Source organism: Peromyscus californicus, unplaced genomic scaffold (genome assembly GCF_007827085.1).
Source record: "Peromyscus californicus insignis strain IS unplaced genomic scaffold, ASM782708v3 Scaffold_4__1_contigs__length_199733344, whole genome shotgun sequence".
Taxonomy (NCBI): domain Eukaryota; kingdom Metazoa; phylum Chordata; class Mammalia; order Rodentia; family Cricetidae; genus Peromyscus; species Peromyscus californicus.
The window spans coordinates 101,167,315-101,182,184 of record NW_026294562.1 but is presented as its reverse complement, the minus strand read 5'-3'; the positions used below and the strand labels follow the sequence as shown (position 1 = coordinate 101,182,184).

General features: G+C 55.0%; 1 protein-coding gene across 4 annotated transcripts in view; it reads left to right on the top strand.

The window, feature by feature from the left end:
- Pde2a (phosphodiesterase 2A) overlaps nt 1-13,952 on the top strand; it is a 95,881-nt gene extending 81,929 nt beyond the window's left edge. For all 4 annotated transcript variants that reach the window (XM_052714002.1, XM_052713999.1, XM_052713998.1 and 1 more), the window contains 25 exons: nt 1,475-1,534; nt 2,104-2,245; nt 2,497-2,549; nt 2,737-2,811; nt 2,900-2,941; nt 3,417-3,485; nt 3,714-3,844; nt 4,587-4,698; nt 5,186-5,225; nt 5,324-5,387; nt 5,728-5,800; nt 5,903-6,080; nt 6,301-6,413; nt 7,268-7,345; nt 8,222-8,344; nt 8,989-9,059; nt 9,339-9,461; nt 9,762-9,849; nt 10,025-10,072; nt 11,013-11,087; nt 11,216-11,315; nt 11,586-11,698; nt 12,077-12,115; nt 12,271-12,377; nt 12,606-13,952. In XM_052714002.1, coding sequence (XP_052569962.1) covers nt 1,475-1,534; nt 2,104-2,245; nt 2,497-2,549; nt 2,737-2,811; nt 2,900-2,941; nt 3,417-3,485; nt 3,714-3,844; nt 4,587-4,698; nt 5,186-5,225; nt 5,324-5,387; nt 5,728-5,800; nt 5,903-6,080; nt 6,301-6,413; nt 7,268-7,345; nt 8,222-8,344; nt 8,989-9,059; nt 9,339-9,461; nt 9,762-9,849; nt 10,025-10,072; nt 11,013-11,087; nt 11,216-11,315; nt 11,586-11,698; nt 12,077-12,115; nt 12,271-12,377; nt 12,606-12,816 — 2,328 coding nt within the window. In that variant the 3' untranslated portion in view covers nt 12,817-13,952. The remainder of the gene's footprint in view (nt 1-1,474; nt 1,535-2,103; nt 2,246-2,496; nt 2,550-2,736; nt 2,812-2,899; nt 2,942-3,416; nt 3,486-3,713; nt 3,845-4,586; nt 4,699-5,185; nt 5,226-5,323; nt 5,388-5,727; nt 5,801-5,902; nt 6,081-6,300; nt 6,414-7,267; nt 7,346-8,221; nt 8,345-8,988; nt 9,060-9,338; nt 9,462-9,761; nt 9,850-10,024; nt 10,073-11,012; nt 11,088-11,215; nt 11,316-11,585; nt 11,699-12,076; nt 12,116-12,270; nt 12,378-12,605) is intronic.
- Nucleotides 13,953-14,870: the final 918 nt, after the last annotated feature.

Genomic DNA, 14,870 nt, shown 5'->3' with positions numbered 1-14,870 from the left:
GCTTCAACACAGCCCTTGCCCCTCCCCCCAGGTCTCTTTCAGTCTCCCTAGTTCTAGTCTTGCTTCCTGACATTTACCCTTCATCCCATAGATGACAGGTGTCAGATGCTAAAGTTTGTCATGGTTCCCTAAATTCCAAGTTCAAGGCCTTTCCTTCTGTGGCCCCTTGGACATCTCTACTCCCCACCCCTGGGCTTCACCTTCCTACATACCCCCCACCTGGCACTTAACTGGGACAGCCTCTGGTCTACAGCCCCCCTCCCCTCTCTCTTCTCTCTCCTTTTCTGTTTGTACTTCCAATTCAGGAAGCCTCCCAAATACCATTCCCTCTGAGATTCCCAGCCCAGGCTGTCTGTGCCCACCCAACTCCCTCATGTATAAGGTCCCACCCCCACCTCCCAAGTGCACCCCAGCTCGACTCATCCTGCTCTGGGCCAGAGCCTGAGCTTCCTGAGAACCCTCTGGTTCCTTCCTCTCCATCTGTTCCTGGCAGGGGACCCAGAGCAGAGAGGCAGGCAGGGGCTGCTGGGGCAAGGGAGGCAGGGTGGAGCCCCCCACCCCTGCAAGCCCCATGGGAGCTCCACAGGTGGTGAGCAGCTTTGAGTAAGCTAAAGAAGTTGAGAAGGCAGGTGGGGAGCCTTGCTGGCAGCCCACGATGGGTTCCTAGACTGCCATCCCTCCTTCCCCTCCACACTTCCTCTTCCAACACCCAAGCAGGGTGGAGGAAGAGAGATTTCCAGAGCATGGAATATGGCTGAAGGGAGCCCTGGTGACTGGCACAGGGGACACAGATTATGGAGGTGGTAAGAATGAATCTAGAGAGCGGAAGTGTAGACAGGAAAGGGAGGGAGAGGAGGGAGTGGTCCCAACTCTGCCACCTTCTGCTTGGTGACTTTGGGCAAGCCCCTCACCCCTTCCGGATCCTGGCTCATCTGTAAGGGGGAGACTGCATCCCACGGTGGTGAGGATCCCATGTAAAGCAAAAAGCGTCCATCAGTCCATTCATTTCAGCTGCATACCTTCCCTGGCAGATGTCATGCTGGGCTCCTTTATTCCAGATGTAAGGGCACCTCAAACCCCACCCAGAAAGATGGAGCTGGGAGGCTGAAGCTAGTTCCACAAATCCTTAGCCTGAAGCTCCATGTGTGGAAGCTCCATGGAGAAGGATCTAAGGTCCCCTTCCTAACACTGTACACCTGGACTGTGCTATCTATGGGACAGTTTTCTCCAGGAAGGGGACAATAAGCATGGAAAGTGATGGGACAGAGACAGAAAAGTTCCGCCCTTTGCACCTTCCCTAGAAGTCTTCCTTGGGAAAATGACTCCCAGAGCTGGCTGCCTGGCCCGAAGGATGGGCTTACACGGAGGTCACAGACTGTGTTGGTAGCGACTGGTGTGTCCTGGCCATGGGAGGACATGCTAGCAAAGACAGGCTGGGGAAGGTCACAGCTGGTCCCTTCTCCCTCCCTGCCAGGTGCACTGTGGCCAGCTGAGTGACAGTGAGGAGTGGAGCCTTCAGGCCGTGGAGAAGCATGTGAGTGGGGTAGGACCACGGTAACACAGGGCCTGGGGAAGGCCTTTAGTAGAGCTGGTGGGAAGAGGACCTGGCCAGAGAGCTGGGCAGACCTGGCTTCTGGTTCCAGCGCTACCACCTTGAAGCTTTGGGACCTCGAGCAAGCCATGCAGCCTCTGTGAGCCTCAGTTTCACAGCTGAAGATGGGGATAATGATAGCATTGACTTAACCTAGCGACGAGTCCAGTACCTTGTGCATAACTCAGGCTCTTTTCTGCCTAAGATTTCGGGCATCTGTGGTCTTAATCAGGATGGCGTTAGACAGAAAAATCTGACCCTTTTGGAAGCCTCTGTGAGCAAGGGGTGGAGACAACTATACTTGGCCATGGATGGAAGGAGGCTCTAAGGGCAGTGGGAACTCTCAGGAGGGGGAGGGGCCAACGGCTTGAACTGTTTGGGACCAGAACAGCAGTGGACAATGGGCACTGTGGGGCCCACAGGAGGAGCTGCTTGAGCAAAGGGGAGAAGTCGGGTAGTGGCACCAGCAGCAAGGTGGGGTAAGGGTGTGCTTACTGCTCTGCCTGTCCCAGACTCTGGTGGCCCTGCGGAGGGTGCAGGCTCTGCAGCAGTGCAGGCCTGAAGCTGTCCACAACACCTCAGTGGATGTCTCTGAAGATCAAAAGGATGAGAAGGGGTACACCGACCATGACCGAAAGATCCTGCAACTGTGTGGTGAGGACCAAACTTGGACAGGTCTATAGGACCAACAGGGTTGATCCTAGAGGGGCCAGGGCCGGGGCTAGATCTGTGGAGAAGGAAGGGCCTGAGAGGTGTGTGTAGCAGAAGGCAGAACCCAGATAGCATTGGAAAGAATGTGGGTCTTCTGGGTGGTCAGGTGGGGCCTGAGGAGAGGCAGGGGTGGAGCATGGAAGCAGTGCCCAGGCAAGGCAGAGCCCTCTCTGATTTGAGCCCTGTCCTTGCAGGGGAACTCTATGACCTGGATGCCACTTCCCTGCAGCTCAAAGTCCTTCAATATGTGAGTCCCTGAGCATCTTCTCCTCCACCCCATCTCTCTCCAAAGACCAGCAGACCCTTGGGCCTCTCATCTCAATTCCCATGGGGACATCCCATCCTCTCTACTCTCCCCAAAGCCTGACCCCCCCTCCCAGGCTAGAGGGTGACCCAGCCCCACACTCAGCCCAGCTCTCTCTGCCCCCTTGCAGCTGCAGCAGGAGACACAGGCATCTCACTGCTGCCTCCTGCTTGTGTCAGAGGACAATCTGCAGCTTTCCTGCAAGGTGAGGGCCCAGGTCCACTGTGATGGGGCAGGGTGACCCGTGTCTGGCTTTCCTTCCATTAATCTGTCTCCATTACTGGGTTCCACAGGTCATTGGAGATAAAGTGCTGGGAGAAGAGATCAGCTTTCCTGTGAGTTCCACCTCTGTCCTCTGCACTGGAGTCCCAGCAGGACTGGGGCCCGCTAGAATCTCTTGGCGGGACTAGTCCAGATCTTGAGGTCTATTTAGAAGTATTACAAAGGAGCATTGTATCTCATGCTCAGGCTCCAGTAGGAGCAATCTCTTAAAGACTAGAGGAAGCCTTATGTGGGATCAGCTCCCTCCTGATGGAGTATTTCTAGACATGAGTCTATTAGAATCTCTTGAGATCAGTGAGATTCTTTGGAGTCTGCTTATCACTCCCTAGTTAGGGAGAACCATCAAGTCCACTATTGGCTACCCCAGTCCTCCCTACACCCCCATCTTCTGCTCCTCAGCATCAGCTCCATCCATTCTTTGAACTGCTCAAAGAGTGTGTGGGAACTTCCAGACTTGGAAGAGAAAGATGAGTTGAGATCTCTGACACAGGGACATCTGGGTCAACTGGGTCTCTCTTCACTCTCTAGCTGACCATGGGACGCCTGGGCCAGGTGGTAGAAGACAAGAAGTGTATCCAGTTGAAGGACCTGACCTCTGTAAGCCATGGCCATGCTGAGCCAGGGGAGAGGGAGGGGGAGACCCCTTGCTCAGGCCCCAGGGTCTTGGGAATGGGATAGCCTAGGAATGGGAGGACAAGACCAAGAGACTTTGTGGCATCCCATCCTCATGCCATAGCAGGTTGCAGAGTGTGGTGGAGAGTGGGGAGAGGAGGCCCACTGCCCCTCCTCCCCTGCCCTGGCTCACTACCCCTTGAATCTCTGCAGGATGATGTGCAGCAGCTACAAAACATGTTGGGCTGTGAGCTGCAGGCTATGCTATGTGTCCCTGTCATCAGCCGGGCCACTGACCAGGTGGTGGCTCTGGCTTGCGCCTTCAACAAGCTTGGAGGACACTTGTGAGTTTGGGGTTGGGAGGTGTCCATAAGGAGTTGGAGCTGAGAGGCAGGGCAGGGTAACAATGTGAGAAGGGACTAGGCAGGGGTGCTACCCCAGCAGTGATGGGCCTCAGTTTGCTAATGCAAGATTGCTGACTCTCCATCATCTGTTTGTTTTTGTTTGTGGTTTTTTTTTTTTTGTTTTTTTTGTTTTTTGTTTTTGTTTTTTTGCCATTGCCTCTCTGTGAGACCGCAGGGGTGGGTGGGGGCATCCTAGAAGAGCAGGAGGGCAGCCGGCTCTGGTCTTGGCAAGTCTCTAGTCTGAGGGAGGAGACTAGCCCTGGTCTGAGTGACTCCAATCAGAGAAGGGAGATTTGGCTTTGGTTTCGAGAGGCAATAGCTCTCCTGGTGTGGTGGCATAGCAGTAGCCCCAGCTTCTAGGGAGTCTGAAGTGGAGGGGGGGGTCACTTGAGCCTAGCAGTTCCAGGACAGCCTGGGCAACATGTTTATAATCCTGCCTCAAACAAACAAAAAGAAAGCAGCAATCTAAGGAGGAACCCACATTTTGGACTGAGGACAAGTAGACATTACCCTTGAGAGAGCATTCAGCCTGAAGGGGGAGGCAGGGAGTGTGGGTGTCCTCAGCCTGAAAAAGAGTTCCCTGAGCTGGTAGATATGGGCTTCCAGGCAGCACGGAGGGAAGGAGAAAAGGGCTGAGAAGCCTGTCTTCCTCCCCTCTCGGGCGAACCACCCCTCCCTCCAGGTTCACGGACCAGGATGAACATGTGATCCAACACTGCTTCCACTACACAGGCACGGTGCTCACCAGCACCTTGGCCTTCCAGAAGGAGCAGAAGCTCAGGTGTGAGTGTCAGGTGAGTGCCTGCCTGCCTGAAGGCTGTCCTGCCTGCCTGGGGTTTTTCCTGGGGACCAGCTCCAGCCCCAGAAGGCTGTCCACTAGGGCGTTGCATGTCTGTGTTATCTGGGCTAATGGCAGCATTGCCCTGGTGCATCTAGGTAACCTAGTGACCTGGAAGTCTGTTCAAGAGGAGGGCAGGAGTTCCCTAGGCTCTAGGCATTGTCTGGGATTGCCCTCTAGTGTCTAGCATTGGCACTACCGCCACATCTGGGCAGCAAGAGGCAAAGGTGGTGAGGCCCGGGAGCTTCCAGCTCATCTTCTCTGGGCTATCCCTCTATTCCTTCATTTAGTACCCAAAGGTTTTCATTAGACATGTCAGTTTCCAGTCTATTCCGGGAGCCCTGGGGAAGGAATGAGAACATCCCCGGGGCCATTGGCAGCAGGGGGTTGGTTAGGGTGAGCTCTGACCCAACACTTTATGATCTTCTCTTCCTCCTTCCCAGGCTCTTCTCCAAGTGGCAAAAAACCTTTTCACTCACCTGGGTGAGTGACTGTCTTCCACACAGGCTGTTTGGGGAGGGGACATGGAGGGCTTGCCTGGCACTTCTCAGGTCTCATGGAACTTCTTACCCCTCCTCTAGATGACGTCTCTGTTCTGCTACAGGAGATCATCACCGAGGCCAGAAACCTCAGCAATGCAGAGATGTGAGCAGACGTGGGATGGGGGAGGGAGACTGAGGCCTCATTCCTCACCATCTCTGCCCCCTCCCTTTCTTCTTGTCCGGCATTTCCTTCTGACTGGGTCCTTATTTCAGCCGGGATAGCGCTAGCTTAGCATGCCATAGGTTTCAGTGTCACATAGTAGGAACTAAAAACAATACAATACAAAACAAATAAAAAACAAATGGAATGCTTGGAAATGGCCAGCTCTGAGGAGAGTATCTCAGGTCAGGACACTCCTCCAGGGCCTCAGAAATCGCTACCCTAGTCATGCATGGTTGGAGGGGCATCAGGACCCGACGGACCAACCACTTTCTCTCCACAGCTGCTCGGTGTTCCTGCTGGATCAGAACGAGCTGGTGGCCAAGGTGTTCGATGGCGGTGTGGTGGACGATGAGGTGAGGAAGTCTGGAAGGTGTCCAGGAGTACGCAAGGGCCCTGGGGAACAAGCCACATATGAAGGTTGTCTTCTGCTTTCTACTCTATCCCTGTCTGGGCAGAGCTATGAGATCCGCATCCCGGCGGACCAGGGCATCGCGGGCCACGTGGCGACCACGGGCCAGATCCTGAACATCCCAGACGCATACGCCCATCCGCTTTTCTATCGCGGCGTAGACGACAGCACTGGCTTCCGCACGCGCAACATCCTCTGCTTCCCTATCAAAAACGAGAACCAGGGTGAGAACTCCGGGCTGCCAGGGGTGGGGCCTGGAGGGGCTGGGCGGGGCCGGGGCGGGGCGTAGTGGAACCCGGCTTAGTTTCTTCTGCTCGGCTAGGGTCCGGGAGTTGAGGCGATTGGGATTGCCTGGGCTTGAACCACTACTTTCAGAAGAGTTAGGGAAAGGCAGGTCTCACTGGACCCCTTCACCAGCTATTCCTATCTTTCCTCTCTTCCCAGAGGTCATCGGTGTGGCTGAACTAGTGAACAAGATCAATGGGCCATGGTTCAGCAAGTTCGATGAGGACCTGGCCACAGCCTTCTCCATCTACTGCGGCATCAGCATCGCCCACGTAAGGGAGCGCGACCGGGGCGGGGAGAGTGCTTTTCTACTCCCCACGTCGGTTCTCTTTGCTCTGGTCTGTCCATCCATGCGTAGGGCTCAGGTCCCAGTGAGTGGGGTGATGTACAGACTGCAGTACATGCTGGCTGCCTCTGCTGGTTCAGCATGAAAGCTGGGGATACTATTTCCGGTCTACTCTGCTTCTGAGGATCATGAAAAAGAAAAACATGAGACAAATAAACAGACAAAAACCCCCTAGTTCTACTAGGCTGGTGGTGGTATGGGCCTGTAATCTCAGAACTTGAGGGAGTGGCAGGAGGATCAGGAGTTCAAAATCTTGGCTACACAGCAAGTTGGAGGCTAGCCTGAGCTACATGAGACACTGTCTCAACAAACAAAAAACCCCAATACACACATACAAAACCTTATTGCTAAGATGCCACCCCTCCTCCGGCAACTCCAACCCAGTCTACTAATCAGTGTCTTTTTGGCAAATGTTGGGCCTTTCTATCCAGGCTCTTAGCAGCTCTAGCCTGAAAATCCAGCCCAGGTTCCCAAGTCAGTTCCCCCTTCCGATCTCCTCCATGGGCTCCATGGCTCCATCACTGAAGTCTGGGTCAGTCTTCATGCACTGCAGACACATGCATGAAGTGCCTCAGATGTTAAGAAAATGGAGAAGGCCAGTGAGAGAACTGAGTGGGGGTAGAACCTGAAGACTGGGCTGTTGCTAATGGTTTACGCCGGGCCTCCAATGGGACAGGAAGGAGAACTTCGGCACTCGGACCCCTTCGTGCCGGTTCTGGGCATTCGGAGGGTGTCGCAGCCTCCAACTCCAGCCCCATCTTTCTCACTTTCTCCCCTCAGTCTCTCCTGTACAAGAAGGTGAACGAGGCTCAGTACCGCAGCCACCTGGCCAATGAGATGATGATGTACCATATGAAGGTGAGGCTTGCTCGGAACTCCTGTACTTCTTAGGGTCTTGGGGACACCTGCTCCACACTTCTTCCCTGACTCCCAGAATCCTCTGCAGCCCAGGTCCAGGCTGAGCTTTCCTATTGCTGGCTCTTGGGAATGTGACAATAGACCCCCATCAGTACCCGGCCTCCTGCTCTGCCTAGGGACCATCTCCCCCTTCTCACACCCCTCTCTCCCGAGCCTTTTTCTCAGTCCAGCCCCAGTCTGGAAGCAACCAGCAGGCTTTCGCCCAGGGGATAATTTGGTTCAGACAGCTACCCTCATCCCATGTCCAGAGACTATGCCTCATTTGGGGAAGCCCCGAAGGCTGAAACCTTGTTTGGGGTCTTTCTCCTACCACTCTCTGGCTGCCATGGTCATGCATCCCTGTGTGATCCTAATTGCTGATACTGCAATCCCATTCCCAGGCCCTGCTTCAAAAGAGCTTCCTCAAGCCTTAGCTTAGAGTATATGACAATTACTGTTCGTTGGGACATTTCCTCTCACCTGTCCCAGTACCTTGGGAATAGATACAGGAGGGATAGAAATTACACATTTGAAAGCTTTCCCCAAGAGACAAACTACTGGACTTAGTGGCTGTGAAAGCACAGGTTGGGGTATCACAAACGGGGGCACCTGCTGTCTTTGCCTTTGGCTGTCATGGATGTGGTCATCTGTGCATAGGCAGGGGACACAGGCATGTGGGCTGCAGTGCTGTGGCGATCTGTCCAGTGACAATATGAAGAGTTGGGATCCAAGTTGATGAATGCTGGACAACGGATCCCCCATCTGCATGGGAATCTGATGGGAAGGACACTGGAGAGGGAAGAGGCCGTCTGCTAACGCCTGGCTTGTCCGCTCTAGGTCTCTGATGATGAGTACACTAAGCTTCTCCATGATGGGATCCAACCTGTGGCTGCCATCGACTCCAACTTTGCCAACTTCACCTACACTCCTCGCTCTCTGCCTGAGGACGACACTTCTATGGTGAGCAGGCCCTTCTCAGGGTGAGAAGGGTGGAGTGTGGGAAGTGTAGATGTCAGCTAGATGTGTGTAAGAACTTCCGGGTGAGGCAGAAGCACCAAGGAGGGCTATGGAGGCTCCTTTAGAGACAGGCTGGGCATGCCGCTTGCCGTCATGGGCCATGGGCTACTTAGGGAACAGCAGTGGGCTGGATGGTGGTTCAAAGCTACCCTAAGTGTGTGGCCGTGAGGCTTGAAATCCTGTCTCTGTTCTTCTAAGACTGCATGTGGGCTTGTTTCCAAAAAGTCTTAGCTCTCAAAACCCTCAAATTTCGGATAATTCACAGCTTGACGCATGCCTGTTCATCTGTTTAATTGTCCTTTAGTTTAGGTTCAGAGTTTTTTGTTTGTTTGTTTGTTTTGAGACAGGGTTTCTCTGTGTAGATTTGGTGTCTGTCCTAGATCTTGCTCTGTAGACCAGGCTGGCCTCGAACTCACAGAGATCCGCCTGGCTCTGCCTCCTGAGTGCTGGGATTAAAAGCATACACCACCACCGCCCAGCGAGTTTCAAGACTAATTTTTTTAGTGTGAGGATTCAAGAGAGGTAGAGACAGAAGCCACATCTTGATAGTGACTGTCCCTCTGACACCCCCTCTCGTTGCTTTACAGGCCATCCTGAGCATGCTGCAAGACATGAACTTCATCAATAACTACAAAATTGACTGCCCAACTCTGGCCCGGTGTGTGCCCCAGCACTGCCCTTGCAGCAGAGCCTCAGTTTCCATCTCCAGTTGTTCCCATCTCATGTCCATTGCCCCCAGCATTCTTGGGAGGGGTCTTTCTAAAGATGCCTGGGGGAGGACTGGATTTGTGGGAGCAGGGAGGGATCTGTGAAGGAGGAGCCATTCTCAGACACCGGGTCATGAATAAAGAAAGACAAGAAAATGTAACGGGCAGAGTCTGGAGGGCTTCCCGGAGGAGGCGAGGCTGAGGGCCCTCTGCTGTCTCGGCTCCCCTAGGTTCTGCTTGATGGTGAAGAAAGGCTACCGGGATCCACCCTACCACAACTGGATGCACGCCTTTTCTGTCTCTCACTTTTGCTATCTGCTCTATAAGAACCTGGAGCTTTCCAGCTACCTCGAGTAAGTGGCTGTCCTTTCCACAGGCCCCAGGTGTGTGCCAGGTCCTTTCTGGCCACTCGTTCTGTCTTCTCTGCTCAGGGGGGAATGCCAGACAGCCCCCACCTTCCACAAGGGGGCTGCTCAGTCACAGAGAATGATGGGCCTGATTCCCCCAAGGCTGCCGCACTCCCGAAGGAGAGCTGCTTTCCAGAACCTCCTGACCGCTGGGTGGTCCCTGGGCATCTCATCCAGCTGTCTCTTCTCTGAGGCACCCAGGGAGGAAGCTCTGGGTGACATTTCTCTTTACTACCTCCCACCTAGGGACATCGAGATCTTTGCCTTGTTTATTTCCTGCATGTGTCACGACCTGGACCACAGAGGCACAAACAACTCCTTCCAGGTGGCTTCGGTGAGAACCTGCTCTCCTCACAATGGGGGCCCTCTGCCTTGCCCTTCTCAGCCGGAGGAGCGGAGGAGCGATGGCCCGCAGCTGGGATGGAGGCGGGAGCAATAACCCCAGTGGGGGAGGTGCCCACTCTGACCCAGATGGGAGGGATAACCAGAGCTTTTCTGGACTTTTCCAGAAATCTGTGCTGGCTGCGCTCTACAGCTCGGAGGGCTCTGTCATGGAGGTAAATTGCCATCCTGCCCAGCCCCTGTCCTGAACCCCCAAAGGCCAGCGGCTTTCAAGTTAGACAGTTCTCAAGCCATGCTCTCCAGCTAGGCTGCAGGAGTTGTGCCTCATGGACCTCATTTTCCTGAAACGAGCACAGGTGGGGGTGTGACTCGGGCCACTGTGTCAGCCTGAGCCAGGCTTGGGAAACCAGCGGGAACAGAGCAACCCCGCCCCTCAAACCTGCCCGTCCCTTCAGGCCTGGGTCAGCTCTAATCCCTCAGTTTAGAGTCCCCAGGGCTGGTCTGCTCTCCAGTGGCCTCTTGGGTCAGGAACAGGATCCCAGACATCTGAACTGCCCTTGTGCAGGTCTTGATTCAGGGTGGGAACCACATTTCCAAGGTCACCTTGCCCCAGGCTGTTTCCTGTTGCATCCCCTCCAGAGGCTGCCCCTATTTGCACCCATAGAGATCTACGGCCTGCTCACTGTCTCCCAGGAGGCCCTGCGGCAACCCTGGTTCTGCCCTCTGTCCCCTGGGATGAGCCTGCTCCTCCTCCGAATGACAGCCCTTCACTATCAGGAGACGGGGCCTTGCCCTCTCTCCCTCACTGCCTTCCCTTGTCGGCAAACAAATATTTTCTGCATGAATTAGTGTCCAGGACATCAGGGGATCATTTCAGAATTTTCTTCCAGCCTTTGAGGCCCCCTGAGCATACCTTATCAGGCCCCTTCATGTGACAGCTGAGGACTCTGCCTCAGGAAGCTGGCCAGGGACTTGCCTGGGGCCACAGAGGGTTCTAATAGAGTACTCACAAAGGGAATGTGGATCCTAACTCTCCTTTCTGCCTGCTCTGCTGAGCTTGGGGTCCTGTCCCTGCTGGGCTTTCCTGCCTCTCTGGGAGCCTCTGGTCATGGGGACACTTTGATCCAGTGGGATCCGTCTCTCCTCTCCCCACAGAGGCATCATTTTGCTCAGGCCATTGCCATCCTCAACACCCACGGCTGCAACATCTTTGACCACTTCTCCCGGAAGGTGATGGGGCTGTGTGGGGGTCTGTGTGGTGGGAGCTGGGGACTGGCTAGACAAAGGAGCAGATCTGCCTTGGAGTGGAAGGGATGTGTGCAGCAGGGACCATGATGCCCTTCCCTGACCCTCTCCAGGACTATCAGCGCATGCTGGACCTGATGAGGGACATCATCTTGGCCACAGACCTGGCACACCACCTCCGCATCTTCAAGGACCTGCAGAAGATGGCTGAAGGTGCCACACCTCGCTGTTGGGGAGGGATGGGTGGTTTAGCATGGAGATCTGCTCACCTGAACATCTGCCGTGGTTCCGTCCTGCCCTTAGCCCATTCCTGGTTATGGTGTCCCTCCAGGCAGACCCAATGCTGGCCTCCCAGCTTCCATTAGGTGTACTTTGCTCCCCGTGGGACACTCCAGATCCACTTCGGGACAGGCTGTGGGGCCCTTGTTCTCGGAAGGGACAGGAGCGTGGACCCTTTGCCCTGACTCCATTGTCCCTCAACAGTGGGTTATGACCGAACCAACAAACAGCACCACAGGCTTCTTCTCTGCCTCCTCATGACTTCCTGTGACCTCTCTGACCAGACAAAGGGCTGGAAGACCACTAGAAAGATTGCGGTAAGAATGGGCCCTCCCACCTGAGGAAACACAAGCTATGTCCTCTGCCCAGCCCCGTGTCCCCCTACAGCATCCTGAACACCTTTCTGTGCTGAATTCTGCCTGGTTGTATTTTGGGGATTCATAAATCCAGACCACCTCAGGACCACAGATGAAGTGACTCCGAGATGGGCTCTGGCTTACCCATGGTCACACAATAAATTAGTGGCCAGTGTGAAGTGGGCAGAATCCAGGCTCTGTAGTGTACCATCTACTGTGAAGCTAGTGAGGGTAGGCCCTGGGTGGGACTGAGACACTAGGCCTCAGTTTGCCACCCTGGGAATGGGCTTAGGTGGACAGATCCCCCTTGCAGGAGATGATAAGAGTATTGCCTTCCAGGAGCTGATCTACAAAGAGTTCTTCTCCCAGGGAGACTTGGTATGTGTCAGGTGACCTCAGGATGCCCATGGTGGTGGTGTGCGGGGTGGGTGAGGTGTTCCTGGCACGAGGCTGGGAGGGTTTGGGTTAGCTGGCCCCACCTGGTACCTGATGGAGGAGCAGGAGGGCCAGACCTGATGATCTGGTACCTGCAGGAGAAGGCCATGGGCAACAGACCGATGGAAATGATGGACCGGGAGAAGGCCTACATCCCTGAGCTGCAGATCAGCTTCATGGAGCACATCGCCATGCCCATCTACAAGTGAGCTTGCGGGCACAGCTGGGACAGGTGTAGAGAGGGCAGGGCAGTGTATCCACCTCAGTGCTAGCAAGAGACCCTGCCACTTCCCCCTCAGACCCCATGGTCTTCATGCCGTCCCAATCCCCAGGCTTCACAGCCTTAATGGAAATGCTCTCTGTGGTGTGGTCCTCAACTTTCTTGCTGTCTGCTCTGTTTTCTGACCTCTAACCCCACCCCCTGCACCCCCAGGCTGTTACAAGACCTGTTCCCCAAGGCAGCAGAGCTGTACGAACGTGTGGCCTCCAACCGTGAGCACTGGACCAAGGTGTCCCACAAGTTCACCATCCGAGGCCTCCCGAGTAACAACTCGCTGGATTTCCTGGACGAGGAATATGAGGTGCCCGATTTGGATGGCCCTCGGGCTCCTGTCAACGGCTGCTGCAGCCTTGAGGCTGAGTGATCCCCTCTGGGGACCCTCCCTGCCCAGCCCTCTTTCCACAGCTCTCTGTCAGTCTGTCTGATGCATTGGGAACCAGAGCCATGGGTCCTGGGTTCTAGGCCAGGATGTCCCCTGTGACCCGGCACATACTACCCTTCCTGGGCCGGGCCTCAGCTTTCTCATCTGTAGAAGGGAAGCAAGATCCCTAGTCTCACACAGACTTGGCCATTTGTTCTTCAAGAGCTCAGTGGTGACCAGTGGCAGGGGGTTCCATTCTGCACCTCTGACCATACCGTGCCCAGTCCTGCCCAAGCTGCTCCATCCCTGAGCACTGCCACGGTCTCTTCTGTTACCCTGTTATAGCGCTACTAGGTCAATAGCCTTGTTTTCCTGGAGGAATCCCCGTTCCCTGGGCACTCCAAGATCCTCACGGAAGAGACTGCTGAGTGAGCAGAGGGTATACAACAGTCACCAGCTAGAAATAGCCATAGGATGAGGTGTCCTGAGGACACTCCTGTGCTTCTGGTAGGATTGGGACCCTTGGAGGAAGCTGACAGCCGGGTAATCGGGAAGAAAGTGCTCCGGCAGAAAGGACAGAAATGATGGACAGGGAGGATCCTCAAGCTGGGAGACAGCCCCTTATGCGCCCTTCAGGTGGTGTGGCCCCAAGCAAGTTCCTTTCCCTAGCTGGGCAAGACAGGATCCTTAGACAGCCTAGTCTCTGTTTAGATCAAAGTCCCCACAGTTCTGTGGAGTCCGCGAGCGGCTGTGGCATGCTCTGCCACCCCAAGGCACAGAGAGCCTCACCTTTCTTTTCCTCTGAGTGTATCTCCTTGGCCTGAGCCCCTCTCATTCCTGCCGTGAGGGAGGGGCCTGGCCTCACCCCGCAGGGCTTCTCTCCTCTTTAAGGCCATATCCACATGTGCCCCAGGGGCTCAGGAGACTCCCCCTCGGGCTGGGCCTCTTGGGTGAGTGGCCACTGGCTTCTCTTGTGTTTTGTTCCGTGTGTACTGTGGGTGGGGGAGGGGCCACCTGCCTTACCTACTCTGAGTTGCCTTTAGAGAGATGCGTTTTTCTAGGACTCTGTGCACCTGTTGTATGTGGTCCCGTGGGCTGAGTGCTTTGTACACGAGAATAAATCTATTTCTTTCTACCAACCCTCCCGCAGGAGGCTGTCTGTGGACTCTGTCTGTCCAGCAGGTGGAGGAGGAAGAGCTGGCAGAGGCCAGCACCCTAGAAACTCTGGCTACTGAAACCTCTACCCCTCGTTCCTAATTGTTCTTCTGGGGCACAACTGTTCTGGGGCCAGGATGTGTCATAGACCCGTTGAGATAATTCCTGGGCCAGATATGAGGGCTAGGGGTGGTTGGCACACCGGGGGCTCAGCTATGAAACGGCGAGGGAGTGCATCAGTCGGTAGATTGTGGACTGGAGAGGAAGACCTCAGAGTCAGAGGCAACCAGGGAAGCTACTTGGAGGAGGTGACCTGTGGCTCCTTCTACACCTCTGCGTGCTGGCCTGCCCTGGTCATAAGGCCCAAATAGCCAGTGCCCGGACCTCAGAGCCTCTCTCTACCTGCAGGATTGTCCGGGGAACCATCAGCCCCACATCCCAGTTTCTCCTAGTTTTGTGGAGGGGTCTCTCTGAGTGTGAGTCTCCATGCGGGATTTGACCCTGGTTTGTGCACGTGGCATTTGTCCCTGCTCGTGCAGCTGTACTGGCATTTGCTGCTGCACAAACAGCGGTGAACTCTGTGCTGGGAACTGTGAGGTGGCTCCTCTCCTCAATTTGCCTACTCCCTCCCATTCACCTCTCTGCTCACCACATCCTGACCAATCAACGATGATCTGTGAGGAGTCTGGACATTATTCTCCTTTCGTAAGGGTGGATGGGCCTGGAGGAGACCCATAGGGCATCCTGTGACCACAGCGATGTCCTGGGATGCCAGCCTCACCTTTGGGAACACAGAACCCATCTGCTGCCTCTGCTCACAGCCTGCGGGTTTGGAATTAGCTGTCTAGACTGAGTGGTCTCAGGATGTCCAAGTGCCTGGCCTCCAGATGTAGATTTCTTGC